The sequence below is a fragment of the Pyrus communis genome, chromosome 2, assembly GCF_963583255.1.
Source record: "Pyrus communis chromosome 2, drPyrComm1.1, whole genome shotgun sequence".
NCBI classification, from domain to species: Eukaryota; Viridiplantae; Streptophyta; class Magnoliopsida; order Rosales; family Rosaceae; genus Pyrus; species Pyrus communis.
In genome coordinates, this window is record NC_084804.1 from 18,646,142 (window position 1) to 18,669,385 (window position 23,244).

The window sequence follows — 23,244 nt, forward strand, 5'->3', positions numbered from 1 at the left end:
AATCTCAATTGCAAAAACTACGACCAGTTTTTCAATATATCGCTATGTAGTCGATATTTAACTTTCGTAAGTTCATCAATTAAGAAGAAGCAATATGTACTCGGGAGCAGTTTCTATCAAAATTCATATAAAGATTGAGCCAAAAACATAAAACCTAGAGACAGAGAAGTGGCAGTGGGAAAGAGGGGCTCTATAACACAGTTCCGTCGAAGGCGGCGGTGTCACCAGGTCGGACTCTTTACGAGAAATGCCCAACATGAAATCGAAATTTACACGTACAGGAGAGACAATTGCTACTCGTAAGCCTAGCAACAACACAAAATATCACAAGTTTTTTACAGGCCTTGGACAGCAAGAACCTTCCGTACAGAGGCGTGCATCTGCCTGCAAGAAACATCATATACGGTGGGTACTTGCAGTGGTTACGTAGCGGGTATTCTCTTATGCTTGCTCTGCACAAGGCCTAGTAGGAAATCTGTAAATATGTGCTCGTAGTCTGGCATTTTGCCGTAACCTGTAATTCGTTCAAAACATTTCAATACACACCATGGAAACTTTGCAATTGTAAACATACAGTAGATTAAGTGAACAAACTGTACGTACCTGGAAAGTAGCTGATGTCAACGACATAAAAAACATCCTTTGTCCCATGCTCTCGGATCATATCGACATTGAATAGCCTAAGGCCCTAGAGAAATAGCATAGTATTAGTACAATCAGCCGGAACACTTACAAGAACTCGTTGCTAACTTCTACCATTGCCTTGCCAAACTTGAGAGAGAGAGAGAGAGATAGCAGTCGTTGGCGGAGCTCCCTTGCAAGGTTCTCTAACAAAGGTCGTTGAGGAAGTTCTGCAACAATAATGCCATTTTAAATAAGGGGTCCAAGGAACAATAAGGTAGTTTTAGTAAGTTGTCACTGAAACAGCATTTACAAACAGCACGAAAAGTCATAAAAGTTAGAAGAAAATAGGGACAAAGCTTTATTCATAACAACCAGTATATTAAACATTGTTAATGGATGTTACCAGCAACACTAGGGTCCAGGTCTGCATCATCTTCTGAAGCTGCAGAACATGAAACCCTTGGGAAACGGAACACACCAGCAAGCTTTTCTAGTTCACGTTTACTGATATTGGGAAGAGAGAAACGCCTTACCACCTTTATGGCTTCCCCGATGATATAAACTTTAAAGAGAACACCACCTACAATGCGGCAAACAGGAGGCAGAAAAAGTATAATTAGAACTACAACATGGTTGAAAAAAAAAAAGAAATAGTATCAAGTACCAGTTACCACATTATACCATGATTTACAAACTCCTGCAAGACTAAGGGAGGTTTGAGTTCTGAGAGGGAGCATTGGTCGTAAGCAAGAAATAGTTCATGTGACTTCGCACTACCATCCACAAGCAGCGGTTTGGCAACTGAAATACAAAATAAACAGAGGTCAATAGTTGAAGTATCGAAGTCAGGATTCATCAGTCTACAATAGCTGACAACAAAGCTCCCCTACCAAATTGGTCAGAGAAGCCTGCCTCCAGCCAATCAATATGGCTATACATAACATTCTACCAAGATAACCTTAGCCATGGAAATCCACAGGATCTCCAGGCCATATCAAGAATCCTTGTGCCACCAATCACGTGGGTATGTAGATGTCATAATCCGTTTGATTCAGAGGAGGAAACAGTGTCCTAACACTAAAAGAAAAACCAGTGCTCCTGAAAACACCCGAAACACACATGAAAAGAAAGATAAAGTAACTGTACCCAGTGGCAATTTTAGCCCAGCTTTATCAACTTCATTCGGAATAGATGATGGATTTTTGGTGACAATCAACTGCTTTGGAACACCAACCTTGCCTATAGAAACCAAAATGAAAACTGTTTAGAAACTCTAACCACAACTTTTCCTGTATACTATCCACAGTTTTCATAAAGAGTAAAGGAGGAAAAAATACCATGGCAGTCAAACAAGTTCAGATCAGCCACTTCCTGAAGCATGGACTGGCGGTTGTATAGATTTTTTACTGAATTTGGGGTATCAAGAACAGTTACTTCTGGATGTTTTTGTCTGTAATCCTACAGAAGGACAGATGGGGAAAGTAAGGACACAACAATACTCAATAAATAAACTGCACTTCAGATACCAAACCATGTTGAGTAAACATCAATGACAGACGATTAAATTCCCAGGACCAAAAATGTAAATCGCCACAAAGTCAAAGCTCATATGAACAATGCTCAGGGGGTTTAATCAATGGGGAAGATGAGATTGACTTTTCTTAAATCAAGGATAGACCAAAAGAAAGCCAAGGTATTGGTATGTTGTACTTGGTCCCGAGGATCTACAAATTCTATTCAAAACCTGCATTTTAATTGACAATGGAGCTTCTAGTCTCCAACTCATAACATCTTTTTAAACCATCTCACAAACTTAATACTCCAGCATAACACAAAGCAACCTTTTATATCATGCATAAGTACGTACAGCTAAAAATGCAGCGCCACAAGTTCATTTCCAATACAAGAAAAGGAGAAGAAAGTCAAGAAAGCATCTTGAAGTTTGTATGGACAAACCTCAATAACCTCGGACCACTCTTTTCCCGACAACTGGAAAGAACAAAGTTTGGTCAGATATATATATATATATATATATATATATATATATATATATGAATTTAATATGGTATATGCTATATACTAGTCAATCTACAATGAACAAACTAATTAGTAAAACAAAAGGGGAGGGGATATTGAATGGCATGATCAGTGATTAAAATCATACAACCAGAGGCAGCCTTTAATTAGAAACAAAAGCTTTCAAAACAACATCAAAGGATCTGAAGGTGGCATGTTTACATCAATTGCAATGAAGAAAATCCCCTTATTCCTGCACCCCAGAAATATTTAGTCCAAACAGTTGCTCCAGTTTTAAAACTTGGGTTTAGCGGTGTAAACATTATAATAATGACAAAATAACTAAACCCAACAAACGGAAGAGCCATTTAAAAGATGTGAAAGGGCAGGAGGCATCAAGAAAATTCATTCAACTATGATGCCACAATTATGAGTAAAAACTCAAACACTTCAAAATAATTTAACACGTACCCGAAGGATGCAGGTAATACTTTTTTTTTGCAATCCTATACTTTAGACCATCTCCAACTGAGGGCTTGCTAGAGGGCTCATTTTAGCCCTCTAGTTCTCCAAGATATTAATATTTTAATGAACAGTACAGGGCCATATTTGCCTTCGTCTCTAACCGAGGGCCAAAGGGCCATAGGGCTCGTTTTAGCCCTGTTGCAAAAAACCGTCTCCAACCGAGAGCCAAAGGGTCATAGGATCAAACATAATTTATTATTTAAATTTAAAAATTACAACTTAAATTTAAAAACTGCAACAGTAACTGGTCCGAAAAACCAAAAAAATTAGAATTTAAATTTAATGAATGGTTTAGGTATTTATAGGGAAAAAAAAAATTAGAATTTTTAAGAATTTAAAAAAAAAAAAAAAATTGGCCCAAAAAACCAAAAAAAAAAAAAAATTTGAATATAACGGTTAGCTGACTAGCCGGTGTATTCAAAATTTTTTTTTTAAAGCAATAACAGACAAGATTGCTCTATTTTCTGGCCAGCCCTCCAGCCTTTTGGCCCTTTCAGATTTCGTGCGGCCCTTCAAATTCCGCGAGCTCTCTAGCTAGCCCTCGGTTGGAGACGATTTTCGGGCTATTTTCGGCCCTCTTGACCTTTTAGTCTGAGATGGTCTTATACAAGGTTTGTAAAAAATACAATCATCAAGTCAAGCTTACGGCTGCCGACTCGTCAAGAGTCTGGCTTTCGAGCACAATTAACAATCTGCAATGACAAACCTGTTTAATGTCCATCTCATCTTACACACAAACAGGTAAGTAGTAAAAAAATAAAAACCCTAATAAAAAATTATCTCAGGGACCATTTCTATTGATCATGCAAATCTCAGGGACCATTTTGTATAATAACCCTATATAAAGATCATTTCTATCGATCATGCAAATCTCAAGGACCATTATATATATATAATTTCTTTATTTGTTTTATATAAAGACCATAATATATAAAAGAAATTAAGTTTTTATCTCTCATTTTTCTATTTCATTGATTGAAGCCTAAGAGCATCTTCAAAGGAGATGCTAAAATGTACACATCAGCTATAACAGTAAAAAAAAAAAAACCACACTAATATTCTCCAACAGAAGTGCCAAATCCTATGTGGCGATGACATGAATTGGCAGCAAAAGAGGTTGCTGTCAAATTTGACAAAAGCTTCAAATGTTTTTTTATTATTAATTATTAAATGTATTTTATTAATTTTTAATTAGTTTAATCATTTATTATTATTAATGTTGAGTTGACTGATGCAATTATCCTACTTTTTTCTTCTTTTCAATCTAGGAAGATGAACAGATTACTGATTAAACTTGGCTTTTTAGCCAAAATAATCTCTGAGATTTGCATAATACATTACTTTGGTCCATGAGATTGAAAATCAATAGAAATGTTGTCCACCATCCATTATCTTGGTTCTTCCGTTAAAAACTCCGTTAAGTGTCCTAGAGCTCTTGGCAGGAAGTTTAGGCAATTTTCAAAGCTTCATAACTCAATCGTTTCTAAACCAAATTCGACCCATAATATATCAAAATGAAGATAGGAAAGTATAGAACAAAATTATACCTATTTGGAAGCCTAATGGTTGTTGGAGATGGACAGAAAATAGCCTGAAAGGTGACTGGTCCACGGGAAAACTGAAAAACTAGCCGGAAACTGGGTAAACTTTAAACGTTCATAACTTCTTCAATACTCAACAAAATTGAGCGATTTAAAGATGAAAATCATACTTCTCAATGAGACAAAGAGAATGGTACCTTTCTTGAAGGTTAAATCGGCGTGATTTTGCCAGACAACCGCTCAAAAGTTGCTGTTTTGGTCATCGAGTTAGCTAATTTCGAGCCGTTTTCCGGCCAAAACACGAAGAATTAGCCTTCGAGAAAGGTACCATGCTCTTCATCTCACTGAGACGTATGATTTTTGTTTTCCGAATCACTCGATTTAGTTGAGTATTAAAGAAGTTATGAACGTTTAAAGTTTACCCAGTTTCCAACGAGTTTTCTAGTTTTCCTGCAGACCAATCACCTTTCAGGCTATTTTCCTGCCATCTCCGGCAACCATTGGGCTTCCAAATAGGTATAATCTTGTTCTAAACTTTCCTATCTTCATTTTGATATATTATGGGTCGAATTTCGTTAAGAAACAATTGAGTTACGAAGCTTTGAAAATTACCCAAACTTTCGGCCAAGTGTTCCGGGACACTTAACGGAGTTTTTAACGGAATGATCAAAATAATGGATGGTGGACAATTTCAGGGACCATTTCTATTGATTTTCAATCTTAGGGACCACAGTGATATGTTATGCAAATCTGAAGGACCATTTTGGATAAAAAGCCATTAAACTTTAAATGTCTTTTATTAAATTTTAATTAGTTTAATGATGTATTTTATAAAATAATAATTTAATTTGACATATCGGTTGGAGAACAAAATTTAAAAAATGTCAAAGTGTCTTCCAGGTCTCGTTCCTAAGAAGCATTATTAAAAAAAATTCTTGATGTTCAATTATATTAGATGTCTCGTGAGGGTTATGAGGTTGCTTAGTTGATAATGGTAAGTTCTCATTACATGCAGAAGGTCTATCAGTCTCTAATATATCACCATTGTCTTTTATTATAAAGAATTGATCACTAGTCCTTAACCTTTTCATTGGACGGATGGTTGAACCTAAAAAATTGGACAACAATAACCCATTTTTATATGATAATGTTGTGGCCTATATTTAACTAAGGGGTGTGGCAAAGGTAAGGAGAGTGATGGAGAATAGGCTTGAGGAATTGTGTGTTAATTCCTCAGTCCTTGTACCTTTATTTATAGTAATAAGGAAGAGAGAAACTTGCTCTCCAAGTAATACAAAGTCTAGAAGGAAAGATCTTTTAGATCCCAAAGGATTCCTAATCTATCTCTACTTAGGGTTTACACAATCACAATATGTATTAGAATGTATATCACAACACTCCCCCTTAAGTGTGCACTCAAGTAGATGGCGCATTAGATCTTCAGGCAAATGTAGAAGCAGTTAATGAAGTCATCTCGTCTAATTGACATAAATAGCGAATGCAAGTCTCAAAACAAACGGAAGAATGCATGGGTGATAAAACTCACAAAACATCATTGTGACAAAACCCAAGGTGTGACAAAAGTCCATAGTCAAAGGAGAAAAGTGAGAAGTTGCATTAAGTCAAAACTATATGTCTTCGGGAAGCAAATAGAATGTACATAAGGGTATGACCAACCCCTGATGGGTGCCTCGTCAAAATCTAGTCAAGTAGGAAAAACCCAATGGGAAAAATGCTCCTAATCGTAGGGAAAAAGAATACATTAAGGCCAAGCGAGTATATTTCTGGATACTCCCCCTGAGTTTGAAAAAAACTTCCAAATGAAACTACAAGCATCGCAAATGAGAAAGTTACGCATACCAATTCCTTGGACAAGCTTCTGGAAGGTAGAATTCGGCAGTGACTTCATGTAGAGGTCGGTAAGGTTGTATGGGATCAAACTGATTGACTTCAATCTTCTAATGCTCATGCTAATGTTGATACAATAAGCTTGGCATTGACTTGTTAGATGTATCATGATCTGATCGATACGTACATTGTTGTCTTCATGGATTGTTATTGGGACTCAACGACGGATGAAAATCGCAAGGAGTTCGAATATGCTCAACAAGAGTTCTCGATCATATCTCTCACGTGATGAGATACAGTGAGTCTTGGAATGATTCAAAGGTTTCGCAACTAAATGTCTATATCACGAACCTCCAAGATATTACAGTGTTCCTTAATGGTAAAGACATAACCGTTTGGGAACGTACCTTGTAGGGTTAGACCGATAGTCTGATTCAGTGAATCCCATAAGGTAGACATCATTCTAAAGATCAATGGGTGTGATCTATTCTGAGATGCATAGGGATAGATAGATAAGCCCAAATTTGTAGTAACAGAAAAATGTTTTTAACACCAAATTTGGTGGTGATGTGTAAGCTCAGTACTGCTTTATGCCAAAAGATTATCAGCAAATAATATATTTGATCTAGTGCATTGAGCTAAGTATAACAAACACCAATTGTACTTAGATATGGTTGCCTCATGTTCCAATATGGAACCTCATGCTTCATAACCTCCATAAAGGTCTCATTTGCATCTAGTGTATAGACGATCAGGGTATACTCGAACATAACACCTTCTAGGTCTAGTTTGAGTGGTGGACCAGAAACCATCATAACTAGCTCAAAACTTTGGGTTAAGGTAATGTCAAGTTTTCCCAAGATCATTCATCTTAAAGTCTGACTTCAGGTACGAATCAGTTTTTTTAACTCTACCAATTTTGGATTTTGTACACGCAGGGTCATATATCCCTAACTGATCAAATATTCACTTAAACGGGTATACCACATCCACCCGGATGGTTCTGCATCCGCAAAGTGAAGGCCTCATCAAAATCAAGAGGATGTTCTTGTGGTCTATAACTATTTGAATGAGTACATGTTAGTCCTTTGGAAACTCCATGTTGGTTTCATATTAGGATTGCAGAGATACTACAACCACGTTAGTAATGCTGCAATCAATCACAGGGCGTATGAGGGAAACCTTGTGCCACAAGGCGTTATTCACACTATTTCATTTATCTTATTCATTATAGATTGATTCTTTTAGTTGACCAATCAATTCTACGTTGATACTAATCAACAGAACATGGTTCGTTATCATTGTTTTTCATTTATGTCGGTAGTTACCATATAAATGAAATATCATCTATGATAATCTCATTCCAATTCCACATCTCATCTAAACTAGTATACTGGACCAAGAACTTCAAGTGACGGGAGTTATCCGGATTTAATCTCATGAGATGGAAAGGATTGAGACAACGATCGAGGGGCGGATTCATTCGTGCCATGTTCTTCCACTTTCGAGGAAGTAAATCCTTCGAATCGAGTGATCCGCCACGCTTTTGGCGTAGGATATATTGATTAGCTAGCCACCAAAGTACGAGGGTCGGCCACAGTAATGGCGTTCCTGCTTTCGAGGATGAAGGTCCGCCGTACATTTGGTACATTCATCTTTGCAAGCACATTTGCAGATGGTATATGTGACATCATCATTTTTGCTAAATCAGAGGAAGTGTCTGGTTATACTCTGACCATCTAGATTGGGATCGAGATGAGACATAGTGGGGATGTCCACGATAATTCACGTGGTTCTTTAGGAACATTGACATTCTTATCTCCCCTTAACGGCGAGAAGACTATCTCGTAAAAGTGACATTTCACAAAACGAGCGGTAAAAAGATCGCCTATCAAAGGTTTTAAGTAACGAATATTATAAGGACAATCATAACCGACATAAATTTCCATCCTTCTTTGAGAACCCATTTTTTGTTTTGTACGTAAAGGCGGCGCAAATGGCACATATATTGTACAACCAAAAATGCACAGATGCAATATGTCGGGTTTCTATTTGGTAACCAACTTACATGCGCTTTATAAGGTTGGGTCGTGACGGGCCTTTGGCGGACCAATATGGCTGCTTACAATATTACATGGCCCCAAGTAGATATCGGGAACTTGGGACGTATAACTAACGATCGCGCAATCATTTCAAGACGTTTAATAAATGCTTATGTTGGGTCGTTCTGGGTATGAACATGGGGTACTTGATGTTCAACTTCAAAACCCAACCGACATGCAATATCCATCAAAAGTTTTCGATGTAAATTCTCCAACTTATTCAATCGAATAGATTTAATCAGATAATCAGGGTGGTGAGCTCTGAGCTTGTTAATTTGAGCCATCAGATGGAGAAAACAGCTTGTGGGCAACAGCCACACGTGTGACCAATGTATAATAGCATCAACCAATACCATAAAGTATCTAAATGGTCCGCATAGTGGTTGAATCAATCCATAAATGTCCCCTTGAATCTTTTGTAGAAAGAATGGAAGGTGCTAAGGCATGGTACACTTCTAGGTATGATGTCTTTGCTTCTGGTAAGGGGATGCCTAAAACGGTGCATCATGGATCATCTTAGATATCCCAAACATACATCCATAGCGAAAATTCCTTTAGAATCTCGGGCTTCTGGCCGGCCACATAATGGGCCTAAATGAGTGTAATCGCTCGTTAAGCAGTCCATCTTCTCTAGTATACGCTTTTGGTTATATTCTTAGGAAGTGCAAAGGAATTTTACTCCATTTTCTACATTGGTTTCAATATGATAATAATGCTCTTGAATATCCTTAAAACTCAAAGAAGGTGTTCTGCCAAAATGAAGTGAGCATAAGGCTTCCCTGTATGGTAAAATTAGTAGCATTGGACAATATAGGCTAGTGCCATACCCCATAATCAAGTTGGATAGGCCTGAAAAGTTGTCAGGGGGTGATTAGGTATAAAGTTAGCATATAACCATACAACTAACTTCCCCATAAAACATACCTAAGCATGAGTTAATTGTATTAGTCACACGTGGTAATTTTTGTTAATTAACTCTTATTCAAGAAAAATAGTGACATCCAAACACCAATCTTAAATTCGACAACAAATAAATTGGTCACAAAGTAAATCAAATATACAACGGGAGTTCGGCCAATATGGCCTTTCATGTCAAAATTTCACTCGCCAAATATGTTGGGTCGAGCAAAATTAGTCTCATAAATTGACTACGGGAATGGTACTCCTCAACAACATTGGTAGGAGCACAGAAAAATGCATAACCAATGATCTATTTCTTCAAAATGGAATTAGATGCTGCAAGGTTGAAGGTCGGGAATATTATCCTTTATTCTTGAAGTTTTAGGTATTTGGTGCTAAGGATCATGCTTCGGGCGTGATACCACTTCTAGGCAGACTCTAATTCTACCATATATTTTAAAACAAAATAGACACACCTAAGCTTGGGTTTGGTAGGCCTTTGTTGAAGCAGAGTAATACCTTTTGGTGATCTTCTGCCGAAGCAGAGCATGCCTTTCAGTGCATCTTTGCCGAAGCAGAGTAATACCGTTTGGTGCACTTCTGCTGAAGCAAAGCATGCCTTTTAGTGCATCTCTGTCGAAGTAGAGCATGCATATTGGTGTATCCCTGCCAAAGCAGGGCACCACCATTCGATAGACTCTAACTGAAACTGGGTCAATACCGTTTGGTACCTCTCAGCCAAATTGCTGGGATACCTTTCTCTCACAAGTGTGATAATAATCTCATCCGAGAATTTGGTCAACTTCCATTCTCTATGCTGCCATGAGCACAAGCCTAGAATGAGCTGCTAGGCAGGTTATTGATGTAGCAGGTCTAAAAAAAATCAAAAAGGGACGCGAAGTCCTAAGCCCAAAACTGGAGCTGAGGACATTTGTTGTTGTTGTTGTTGTTGTTGTTTTTTATTTAATTTTTTATTTTTTGAAATAAAATAGAGGCCCAAAAACTTAAGGACAATCTATTTAAGCCCAAGACAGTGGGCTGGGCAACTGGGCTGAGCACCGAGAGGCCCCAAGTCCTCAAGTCGGGTTACGGACAACCTATCAAAATCTAGGTGTGCTGCCATTGATGAAACCAGGCATATCGCTGTAGGCGGCAGAGAGTTCCAAGCAAAATCGAATGAGGTTTTAATGGGGAAGGGTTCTAAACATCCAAGGAGTGAGAAATCTCGAAATTTGTAGAAATTTCGAAGGAAAACTTGAAGCCTTAATCTCAAGGAGGGGATTGGACGACATCTAGTTGTCGGTTTTCACCATTGTGAGGACTTCATGTCATCAGAAAATCGTGGGTCTTAGCTGGAAGCGACTGCGTGTCATCTATGTTGTCGGAGATCAAATATCTCAATGGAAAATCGCATAAAGGCGATGAGGTGGACGGAGAAGACGACATGAACGACAAGTTGTTTGGGACCCTTGTGTCTGGCTTAGCGCGAGCTTCAGCTAAGCGGCTCCAGCGCGAGCTACATGCTCAAGCTAAGGATCTGTAGATCAGGCCCAGTCTAAAGCAGACACTAGGCCATCTAAGCCTATTACAAGTTCTAGGGTTTCAACATCCCTTTGTTTTTTTTCTTTTTCTTTTTTTCTTTATTCACACATATTTAATTCACATAATAGCAATATTATGATTATAAAGCATACACAATTTATGTAGAATCTAAAATTTGTAAAATGTAAAGTTAGGTCATGCATTATGGTGAATGTTCATACAATCAAGGTTGAAAAAATATCGAGATGAATATCGTTGTTTTAGAAGAACCTATATTGCGTGATGAATATTGTGAACGGATTTGTAGGAGTTATTTATTTGGGTTTTAGCTTTCCATCTTCAAAACTTGTATCACGTTCAACACAAAAAATTTAAAATTGAATCAATAGAATACATGAATTCAATATAATCAAAATTTAATCAATTAAGAATAATTGAAATGTAATACTTCCCTGATTGAAGAATAACCACATCATATTCCTTAGTGCAGCGAAGGAAGGTACTGATAACGTGTTGTTGCCTATATTTAACTGATGAGTGCAACAAGGGTAAGGAGAGAGATGGAGAATAGGCTTGAGGAATTGTGTATTAATTCTCCTATCTTTGTGCCTTTATTTATAATAAGAATGAGAAAAACTTGCTCTCTAAATAATATAAAGTCTATAAGAAAATATCTTCTAGATCCCAAAAGATTTCTAATCTATCTCTACTTAAAATTTACACAATCATAATATGTATTAAAACATATATCACAACAAATAAAGTTATATTTCTAACAAATCTATAAAAAAAAAATAAAAATAAAATAAAAAATAAAATATATATATATATATATATAATAATTCAAACCATAAACAAATAAACCCGATCAACAATTAAGAATAAAGTAGTCAAAACTTACTAATTGATGAGAGAAATCAGACAATTCATTTCATTTTCGGCCCTCTACTTTGGTGGGCTCTGAATCCGCGGCAACAAGGAAATGGATTTAGATTTCCAAAACCAAAATCCAAGAAGCCAGCTGGCAAAGTCACTTTGCCATCAAAATGCCCACGTCACATGCTAAATACCTCTTCGTATATTGGCAAAAAAATTTAATCCATTATAAGCATCTATCGAAGTAGTAACGCTATTAAAATTAGAAGTTTTTAATATGGGTTTAATTTTATATGTCTCTTTTGAATAAAATCCATTAGTATTACATCCTTATAGGTGAGGTTTAGTAAGTAGACGTCAACAACTAAAGTGTCGATGATTTTAAAATAAATTACGTCAATTGCCATTGTAGGTTTTAACATAACTCATCCGAAAATTAAAGTGAATTGGATTTGGGAAAATTAATTTATTATTATGTACCATCGTTGGGGAGAAGGGTCTGGCGAATGGGTTTGTTAATTTGCTGCGGTCATCGCTTTTTATTTCTTTTTTGTATTTGGGCTTTGGGAGAGGAAATGGGGTTTATAATACCCCTCGGTCAGAAGCTTCCATCGTTATACGCATGTGGTAATTGGTATTTTTATATATTTTTTATTTAAATAATTAATTTACATATTTTAAAAAAAAAAAATTTAAAGAAATGAATTAAAGATGTGAAACCACCCACTAAGATCATCTCCAACAATGGGCTAAATGCCAAATTTCCCCCCCAAACCATCTTCAACCCATGCTAAAACATTGGGCTAAATGCCAAATGTTAAAATTGGGCCAAATTCCCCCCAGATTCCCCCCCCCCCCCCCCGCGCGACTGGACTCGCTGGCCCAAAGGCCAGTCTCGGCCCGCTCACTCGCGTACGCGCCCCACGCGGAGCGCTTGCAGTCCGTGCCCGACAGGGTGGGCCCCGCTGTCAGCGGGTTGTCGGCCACCCAGCTGAAGTCCAACGGCTATTTTGCAATCCAACGGATGTGTTTCAAGGACCGTTGGTTGATCCAACGGTCCAAATTCAAATTTGATTTTTTAAAATATGTTATTTTAAAATACATTGAATCCAACAGCTGAGATCAAATATAATCAAATCTAACGGTAAAAAAAAAGATCTAACGGCCCAAATTTAAATCTAACGGTTAAAATAATTAAAAAAAATTATTTAACTCAAAATTCACCCAAAAACTCTGTAAATACCTATGTATTTGTTCAAACATCCACACAAAACTCAAATTTCTCTTACAATTCTTCCAATTTATCTTTCTACCATTTCTTTCCATTTCCAAATTGTTCAATATGGCAAGAGAGCATATTAGAGGTCGTAATTGGACTTGTGAGGAAGATGTTGCTCTATGCTTGGCATGGGTTTCTGTTAGCGAAGATGGTGCAGTTGGCACTAATCAAAATAAGAAGGTTTTGTGGGATAAAATCATTACAAAGTTTCAAGAAAACTGCAATGGTAGCAGGCGGGATGGTGGTGGTGTTTATGATCGGTGGAAGACTATCAACAAAGCATGCACTTTATGGAAGGGAAGCTTGGAGAGAGCCGTGGTTGGCATGCACTTTGTGCCATCTGCATTGCCATACTACGCCTTCTTCTATCACCCATTGATGAGATATTGAGGATTTTTAGGAAACAAAAACTCTTTGAAAGTTGAAATATGGGTGAATATAGAGGATGATTGAAGGTTGAAAGGTTGTGTGATCAACAAATATTGGACAAATGTTTATATAGAGGATGATTTCTGAAAGTTTGGTGGTGAATGGTTGGTTGAAAGTTTGGTGTTTATATAGTTGGTGAAAGTTGAAAGTTTGCTGTTTATATAGTTGGTGAAAGTTGAAAGTGTGGTGTTCAACGGTTGGTGAATTGAAAATTTGGTGTTGAAAAGTTGGTGAATTGAAAGTTAGCCCAGGGTTGAAAGATTGGTAAAAGTTGACGGCTTGCTTTGTGGGAAATTTAGTGATTTTTCAATATTTATCGGAATTTAAATTTTTTTAGATTAAAATTTTCATAAAATTAATTTACAATAGTCTACATATTTATTTTTTTAAAAAAAATTAATTTAACAAAAAAAATTGCATAAGTTCATTCTTTAATAATCCCGGGCTAAAATTTTAGGCTAGAACGGTTGGAGCAGAAAAGTTGTTTCTAGGCTAAAAGCTAAATTTTCCGGGCTAAAAAATTTGGCTTTTAGCCCAACCATTGGAGATGGTCTAACATGAGAGGTTTTGTTTTTGTTTTGTTTTTTCTTAACTTTAAATGTTTTCAAAATAAAAATATGGTTAAATACTTTGGCTTCTTTTGGTTCAATTGTAATTTATGAAATTCTTAAAGGGCAATTTATGGTATTTTAAAGGGCAATTTATGCTAATTTGTTGAGTTTTAAACTTATCTTCTTGTTAAAGTTAATGTTTGTCTTCCTGAATTGGTGGAAATTCTAGTCTAAAATTTGCTTGAATTTTACCGTTCTTTCCGTGGAAATTATTATTGATTGAGCATCTATTATTTAGGTATTTCAAATAATGAACTTGTACGTAAAGAAGAGGAGGAAAACGATGAGGATTGAAGAAAGAGGAAGAAGATCAACGTGCATATGGTTTAATAAGATGAACTTGAAGAGAATAATCATTTATTTTTTCATGAAATTAAAGGATTATCATAAACTTATCATTTATAACTAATGATAAGATTAAGTGTAACTTCAAAATGATAAAAAATGACGCAAAAAAGCAAAAAAAAAAAAAAGGAATGACAATACAGATGTGGAATTACAATCATTGGATCTAATTAAAAAATAATATACTTTAAATCCGCTTTTGACTATAATTAAACTTAAGATCTCTCACTTATTAATAAAGTACATTATTTTTTTACAAAAAAGATTAATATGTTGAGTAACTAACCATTTTAAGCGCATACAATATATATATATATATATATATATATATATATTTTTTTTTCTCTAAAGACTGAACGTGAGAGTCCTACTCTGGACATCTCTCGTGCTTATGGACCACCTATGACCTAAACACAGCTGTTCTCTCAGGTATCGTTTGGTATGCAGACAGGACGGGACGAAACGGAATGGGACGGGACGGGACGGGACAGGACGGAATGGAACAGAGCGGGAGCAAAGACGTCCTCGGATGGAAACAAGGAGGAAGAAGAAGGAGATTGAGAGGTTATAATTTTGTGTTCCACGAATGTGGAACGAGTCGTTCCAGGGGGGTGAGGTGGAACGAAAATTCACCCAAAACTCGTCCCGTGGAACAGCTCGTTCCACCCGTTTTAGGCACACCAAACGTGGAACGGAACGCCTTGTCCCACTCTGTTCCGTCCCGTCCCACGTACCAAACGGTACCTCATGTCTGCAAAATCCATACACATTCAAAATTCACGTGCCCCCCTGTTCCCCTGCCCCATCCGGAAAGAGAAGTTGACCGTTAAAATTCGGACCTTGTAGTGATTCGCTACCCCCTTTCCATTTGGTCCCCACTGTTCAAATATTCAATGTCTCAAAATTCAAACCTAAAATCATACAAATAAATTTAAATTGTGGACAAAAGAGAAAATTTATAAATTCGCATGCGTCAAATATAGTGTTAGGTTTTTTTTTTTTTTTTTTTTTTTCCAATTTGTTTAGAGAAGAAACGAGAGACAAGAAAACCTTTGACCTGCATAGTAAGTTAGAAGTTAATTGTTAAGAGAAAAGATAGTTGTTCAGATCGAACATGTATCAAGATGTAAAGATTTAAATGTTTTTTATCATTGTAGTAAAGAGCTATATGCAAATATAATGTTAGGTTTTGAATTTAAGATTATTTGTCCTTTGTCCAAATTTTAATTGTATTATTACACTTATGTATCAGACTATGTTTTTGATATACTAAATTTTTTTTTCCACCACCACATACCGTGGTGGCGATGGCAGCAGCAATAGTAGTGGGGCCACAACTACTAGAATATTTTCTTCCGACTATCGCTACTGCTACCACCACGACTGGCACATTTTCTAACAACTATCAGTTATTAAATTTTCTCATCCTTTTAACTCTTTATTGTTTACATATTATGAGACTTAAAAAAACACTCTATTTTCTTTTCATTCTCCTCTTTGTTGACGTATATTCTTACACGCTGTGTGAAGCACTGAAGCCTAGCTCCCCTGCCTCCTCCTATTCTTGTAATCTCCGAACAAAGTCCAATCCTCGACGGAGTTTTCGATCCAACAAACCCCAATATTCATCTACAAAACTTAATTCTCTGAATACCCTTTATTCCATTACTCACAAAAAATCAGTCTTTCTCCTTATCTTGTTCTTTCTTTCTGCTATTTGATCAAGAAAGTTCACTTCAAATTCGTCGAATCCATGGCGGTCGCGGACCATTCGATCCATACGTGTTTTGGTGTCAAAGCCAATAACCCAAGTGCCAACTTACAGAAAACTGTTTTTGGAGTGCCCGTTTTGCACCATGGGGTGTCCTGTGTTGGGAAAGAATTGAAAAGGAAAGTTGGTGGTGGTGGAGTGCAGGCGGTACAAGTGGGTTTGGCGGCGGCAGAGAGTTTGAAAAGTTTGAAGAGTTTGGATCTTGATGTGGTGTCGGAGAGGGAGTTGAGGGAGAAGGGGTTTTTGGGGTTGAGGAAGACCAAGCTTGTGTGCACAATTGGGCCGGCGTGTTCTTCTGTGGAGGATTTGGAGAAGTTGGTTTTGGGAGGGATGAATGTGGCAAGGCTGAATATGTGTCACAACACGCGGGAGTGGCACCGCGACGTCATTAGGAAGATCAAAAGGTTGAATGAGGAGAAGGGGTTTTCTGTTTCTGTTATGATCGATACCGAAGGTACTCAGATTCATGTTGTTGATCATGGAGCTCCATCCTCTCTTAAAGTTCAGGTTAGGAGAGTTGCCCATTCATAAATTTTATCCGAAGGAAAAAATATGTTAATTTGATCGAATTGTATTTTTGTTGGATTATCAGGAGGATTCAATCTGGCTATTTACCACCGAAAATTTTGAAGGTTCCCTTCCATTCACAGTACAAGCAAATTATGAAGGTTTTTCTGATGGTAAGTGACGAAATTGCAATGTATTTTTGGCAGTTTTATTGGAGTGGAAGGTGCATTTTGCATTGATGATTTCCATGTAATTTTTTTTGGCAGGTATCAAAGAGGGTGATGAACTTGTTATTGATGGAGGAATGGCACGCTTTGAAGTCATTGACAAATTAGGAAGCGACCTGCGTTGTAAGTGCACAGACCCCGGTCTATTCCTGCCTCGAGCCAAATTCAGCTTTTGGAGAGATGGGAAGCTTGTGGAGAGGAACTATGACCTCCCAACTCTGTCTACTAGGGTCAATATCTGTACAATGTTCTTACATTTTCTTTTTCGAATTGTCTGGCTTGTCTTAGTGAAGGCAAATTTTTCTTTTAAGTTCGTCTATACATTTTGATGCTCATGTTCATTTTGTTTTGCAGGATTGGTCTGACATTGAATTCGGAATCTCTGAAGGTATCGATTTTATTGCGATGTCATTTGTAAACAACGCTGAATCTGTGAAGCATTTGAAGAATTACCTCATCACCAAATCAGCCAAGTAAGGCAGTAGACAGTTATGGTTCAACATTTTATATTTCATTGGAAATTTTATTCCTTGCATAATGTGATGGATTCTTTTAACAATATGATATTTGGCATCAGATTCTCAAGCATTTACGATTTGAGTCAAGCAGTCTTTCAATCAGATATAAATCCTTACCGTGTTTTTTAGAAGCCACTAATTATATCCGCACCTCTTGCGATTATCCTTTGGAACTCCAAATATGAAAACTACTGAGGTCTCCCTTTGCAGATCCACAAGAGTTTTGGCAAAGATTGAGAGTTTGGAAGCCCTTCAGAATTTGGAAGAAATTATAAAGGCTTCTGATGGAATCATGATTGCGCGAGTTGACCTTGGAGTTGAGATTCCACTTGAACAGATTCCAACAGTCCAAGAGGAAATAACCAATGTCTGCAGGCAGTTAAACAAGCCGGTAATTGTAGCTTCTCAGTTTCTTGAGTCAATGATCGAATACCCAACTCCAACGCGTGCTGAGGTACGATTAGGGTCTCCTAGAACGTTCTAATTATGATGATTATTGCTGTTGCATGGGGAGCAGCAAGAAAGAAAATTAATCACATTATGATGGCTACTTCTCAAAAGGTTGCAGATGTTTCAGAAGCTGTTCGACAATATGCAGATGCATTGATGTTGGCCGGGGAATCAGCAATTGGATTATTTGGAGAGAAGGCTCTTTCTGTTCTTCAAACGACCAGCAGTAGAATGGAAACATGGAGTCGTGTGGAAAACCAGCAAGGTTCTCTCCTCCAGCGCCAACTAGGAGTCTCGTTGCCTGACCGCATTGCTGAGCAGATATGCAATTCAGCTGTTGAAATGGGTACTTTCACTTTTCCCACATCCTCTTTTTTTTCTCAATTTAAGTCTGTTTTGAAAATCGGCTAATGAGTGACTTAAGTTTATGATAAATTAATAGTCCTGCTGAAGAACATTGGAAGATTTTATGCTATGCTGGTTTGCCTTGTTAAAAACTTCATACGAACTTGTCAGAATTGTATCTGTAATTGATTGTTGAATCAGAGAAATAATAAGGGCATGATCCCGGAAGAAAATACAAATGATCGCTTCTGTGAATCTATGAAAGTAGAAACCAATCAAAGAAAATTTTCAGAGTCTAAATAGTATGTATTGTTCCCGTAAGTTACAATTAATCCACTTTTTCTGCATGTGCAGCTAACAACCTTGCTGTGGATGCAATCTTTGTTTACACCAAGCATGGGCACATGGCATCGCTCTTGTCACGAAACAGACCAAACCCTCCCATATTTGCTTTCACAAACGATGAAAGCACCCGTATGGCTCTGAATTTGCAGTGGGGAGTGATCCCTCTTCTTGTTGATCTATCGGATGATACGGAGTCTAACATCTCAAGCACCATCCATCTCATAAAATCAAAGGGATTGGTGAAACAAGGAGATTGGGTCTTGGTGGTCTCGGATGTCACTCCTTCCCGCGCTACTCCGATGGCGTTCCAATCAATCCAGGTGAAGACCATTGTTTAGGAGGAGAACTGTTTCTTTGTTTAAGGTAATGTACAATCATAAACAATGTCCATAAGTACTGAACAAAACATAGTATCGGAATCTTAGGGTCTGGAAGTAGTATAAGGGAACGTTTGATGCATGGAATTGAAGCGATTGGCTTGGGTTCGGTTGGTTCTATTTAGGCCCCTCATTTTGTATGGCCTAAAACAAGCCCGCATAGGAAAGTTGTAATCCTAGCTTATCCCCTTCTTAATGAACTCCATGTTTGGTTCATACCGAGGTTGGTGTTAAATAGCCCAATCCAGTCCTAGTTTATCAATCAAGCGCCCCTAGATGTATCCGTGTTTCACTAACAGCTTAGGTTTTGTTTCGAGTATCTGAATTCTGTATCAAGTTAGGGAAAGAAAAATTCCACCTTCACTTTCATTCCCCTCTCCTCCCTTTCCCGCCACGCCTCCTCCCGCCTAATGAAAAATGCTCGGCTCCTTACACGCAGTTATTCCTTCCCACACCCTGGTCAGGTCTTCACAAAGGTGGTTGGTAGCTCTGTGTCCGTTAAGAAGCTTGACATGGAGCCTAACCTCTCGAAGGAGGATCGCTGGATCCCTGGACTGCTGAAATGTTTGCCGAATTTTTAGTGTGGTTTTGTTTCCAAGGTATTTGGGCCATCGCATCCCATTTGCTTCAAGGATAGTGCGGAGGAAGCAATGTGTTGTGAAATGGACTCGTTTATTTCGTCTTTTGTTGCTGTACAGCAGGCTTTAAGTCTGTATTTTTCGTCACTCAGTATTACGGTTTAATAGTATTCTTCTTCACTCGAAAGTAAAAGGTCTTAGGTTCGAATCTTGTAGATGGCGAATTCGATACCAAATTAGGCTGTTCATTATGTGGCTTAGCTGAACTTCCCCTCCCCTTTGTGTAAAAATATCGATGTATTAAAAAATAAAAAAATAAAAAGTCTGTATTTCTCGATTTATACGTGTCGTCTTAGTGCAGAATGTCCATGTTAATCTTCTCTGTATCGTTCTGTGTATTTCATTTTCCTTTTATTACATCGATCTCAGGTTACCAACATGAACCAACTTGGCCAGATTACAAATAAAAAGGCCCCGTTTCGTGACCGCCAAGCCTCCCGCCTTGCTGCTAAGTGTGTCGAGCTCTTCAAGAAGATCATTTACGTACTGCCTGGTGGGAAGAAGCTTGAGAAAAAGCTGAAAATCTTCGAGAATGGCGGTTTAAGCGAATTTATTTTGATGGGTTTTGTGTATATTTGTGGGTCACTTTTGAATGTTATCCTAGCCCGGGGTTAGCATTCGGTTCCAAGGATAGTGAAGGAACTGCGCAGACAAAAGTCATCTGAAAGTTTATACAAAGCTTATCATTTTGCAGATTTCCCACATGGTGATAATAAATTATCTGTTGTTGTCCAACTGTCTGATAATATAAGATATTTATGTTATTGAGATACTAACGAAACCGTCGGAATGAAGAAAAACTTGCCTACACCAAGGTAGAGAGATTAGAAGAATGGGGTATACATCCCGTTTCATGGAAGTCGCTCTTCTCTGAATGATTACAACGTAAGTTAGCTTAATTTGGCTACAGGAAAGAAGTGGCACCATTTTTTTTTTTGTAAGAGACTCCTAACGTATACGCAAGGACTTATGTTTCCTCCGACTGCCAATATAATATACTTGTTTCTAATTGCAGACAGCTCTCGAAGGTCATGTGCTATAAAATAAGCACATTGATTGATGGAGAAATACTTACTTACACTCGTTTTATAAAAAAAGGTCTTTCATGTAAACTTAGGTGCTATAATAATTTTGAGGCTTGTTTAGTATGCAGGGATTGGATTGAAAATGATAACTCTCTAATTACAAGGTCTTTTGAGGTGTGAGAAATGAAAAATTTATGACTAACTAGAGGGTAGATGATGAATTACACTCGAAGAAAACTCCTCCATTCCGATCCTCTCCAAAAGGTAAAAGTTTTCTTTCATGTTTAATCCTCTTCCAATCCCCCTCAAATGAAAAGTCATTCCTTTTGTATTCAATATACCTTAAGGGCGCGTTTACGTAACCGTAATGAAAATAAGAGGAATTGAATTGAGGAGGAGTTGGAATGAGGAGAAGTCAAAATTGGATTCCTATTGAAACTGTTTACTTAACTATTCTAGAATCAGAATAGAATTCCATAAAGCTGTTTACTAATTTAGCAGAATCAGAATATAAACAAGTATGATTACTAAAATGCCCTTGTCCCAAATCAAATATGTATTAATGCTAGCCAAGATAGCATAAACCACCATGATTTGCATATATTGTTTATAACCTGCTCTTTGTGCTAGATGTTACTTGAGCTATGCTTAGGCGTGCTCATTTTGTTCTTAGGATTGTGTATGTCATGAACAGTTTGAAATTCCATATGGTGGAATGATACAGTTTTATAAATGTGTTAGACAACATAACAACTATTCAGCTTGTGTTTTCGAGAGTGAATTGATGAAAATTTTCCACGAAAGGTGGAAAAGAACGGGAAAAGAAGTTCCTTCACATGGAAGGTGGAGAATTTCTCTTTTAAGCAAATAATGGAGACTCGAAAAATCTTTAGCCAATTCTTCCAAGCTGGTGGATGTGCTCTTTGAATTGGTAAGCAGCAATCACACATGAAAGGCATGCGGCTGAGAGAAGAGAGAAAGGAGTTGCGTGAAAAGGAAAATGCAGTTTAGGGTTAAAAGGATAATCTTGAAAATAATGAAAGTAAGTGAGGGCATAAAAGGAAAAAAAATTAGTATTCTAATTGCCATGCAATCCGGAATCCAAATACCTTTTCTATGTTGGGAATCCAAATCAGCCAAATATTGGAATTGGATTCCAAAATTTGTGTAGGACCCACTAAATTTTGATTCCTCCAGATTTTGTAAACACCGGAGTATATCGTAATCGGAATTCAATTTCGTTTCTTGATTCCGATTACCCTTACGTAAACGCGCCCTAAAATTATGAAATTATCCATCCCAACCTAATTCTGCATGTCAAACGAGAATGCGTGCGGTCATATACCTTGGAATTTGATTGCTGGAGCTTAGATTAAAATATTAAATCACATCTATCTACTCTTCAATCATAATATCCAATTCAAAGTCAATGTGAAAGATTCGTGTCATGAAACGGGAAAGAAAGGATACTCTCTGCATGATATAGCAAATATGAAAGATTTGAAGCACCAATTTACAATTGTGACATTGAAAAATGACAATACATTAGGGTTATATATATATAGCACCTGAATGATTGAGTGGCTTCAAAGCAGAATTTAGATTCAGACCCGATTTGTCATTTCATAGAAAATAAAAGAATTGTTGGACCACGAAATGTTTAACAAAAACCATGGCATGTATGGCGTGTAAGGTCATATCACGTGACTATAAACTTCCAAAAGAAATGATACCATTAATTCTCACCTGTTGGCTTTTATTCCATCTAGTTTTTTAAATTATTATTATTAATCGGAGAAGGAGAATTCGAAACTAGTAACATAATTTAGAAGAGATATGAGTTTTAAATCTAGGACGTATGGATGGAAATCCAATACATCACATCGTAGCAATTTTGTCTTTCACCATTGTTATATTTGAATTTCCAACTTCCGGTGCATCTCCATATTCAACGCTACATTTATATCGAATTTCTGGCATTAGATTTCGTCCTTCACCATTGTTAGATCTGGATTTCTTCTATCTTTATCATTTGTCGAATCTATAGTAATGTCCAAGGATTAATTAGTAAGATGTTACTTTGTTAATCATGTTAAAAGATAATGTGACATATAAGGAAGATGTAGATATTGTGTTGATACATGAGTGATGCGTTGTGTATATAGTTTGTTAACGGTGTTAATACAGCATCGAAGCATTGATGTTTCTTTAGATGTTGTGATATAATGTTGATATTGTATCTAGATATCTAGATAATTGTGATTACAATGTGATCCACTGACGTGGACATGTTTGATTGAAGATGATTATTCCCATTTTTTTATAAAGACAAAATTGCGAACCATCAGAAGCAACATAATCCAATCAAAATCAAACGAGCAATATGAACGAAAATATAATCAA

General features: G+C 37.2%; 2 protein-coding genes and 1 non-coding gene across 4 annotated transcripts; 1 reads left to right on the plus strand and 2 right to left on the minus strand.

Annotated features, from left to right (window-relative positions):
- Positions 1–729: 729 nt before the first annotated feature.
- Positions 730–2,610, minus strand: LOC137724902 (inositol-tetrakisphosphate 1-kinase 4-like). Its single transcript, XM_068463552.1, has 6 exons — positions 2,581–2,610; positions 1,962–2,082; positions 1,771–1,863; positions 1,306–1,425; positions 1,028–1,204; positions 730–851 (listed from the first exon to the last, which is right to left on the minus strand). Exons 2-6 carry the CDS (start codon positions 2,002–2,004, stop codon positions 730–732), a joined length of 555 nt encoding a protein of 184 aa, XP_068319653.1. The 5' UTR covers positions 2,005–2,082; positions 2,581–2,610.
- Positions 2,611–16,112: 13,502 nt separating this feature from the next.
- LOC137725714 (pyruvate kinase isozyme A, chloroplastic-like) lies at positions 16,113–20,491 on the plus strand. Of its 2 annotated transcripts, XM_068464483.1 has the most exons (8): positions 16,113–16,916; positions 17,002–17,089; positions 17,183–17,373; positions 17,498–17,616; positions 17,872–18,115; positions 18,223–18,457; positions 18,811–19,164; positions 20,186–20,491. In XM_068464483.1, the coding sequence occupies exons 1-7, from the start codon at positions 16,392–16,394 to the stop codon at positions 19,137–19,139; spliced, it is 1,731 nt and encodes a 576-aa protein (XP_068320584.1). In that variant the 5' UTR covers positions 16,113–16,391; the 3' UTR covers positions 19,140–19,164; positions 20,186–20,491. The 2 variants fall into 2 exon arrangements, with proteins under 2 accessions (XP_068320584.1, XP_068320583.1); XM_068464482.1 differs by lacking the exon at positions 20,186–20,491 and having other exon boundaries at positions 16,114–16,916; positions 18,811–20,003.
- On the minus strand, positions 20,072–20,179 carry LOC137727170 (U6 spliceosomal RNA). The gene has a single exon (XR_011067740.1). It is a non-coding gene; the product is annotated as a U6 spliceosomal RNA (small nuclear RNA).
- Positions 20,492–23,244: the final 2,753 nt, after the last annotated feature.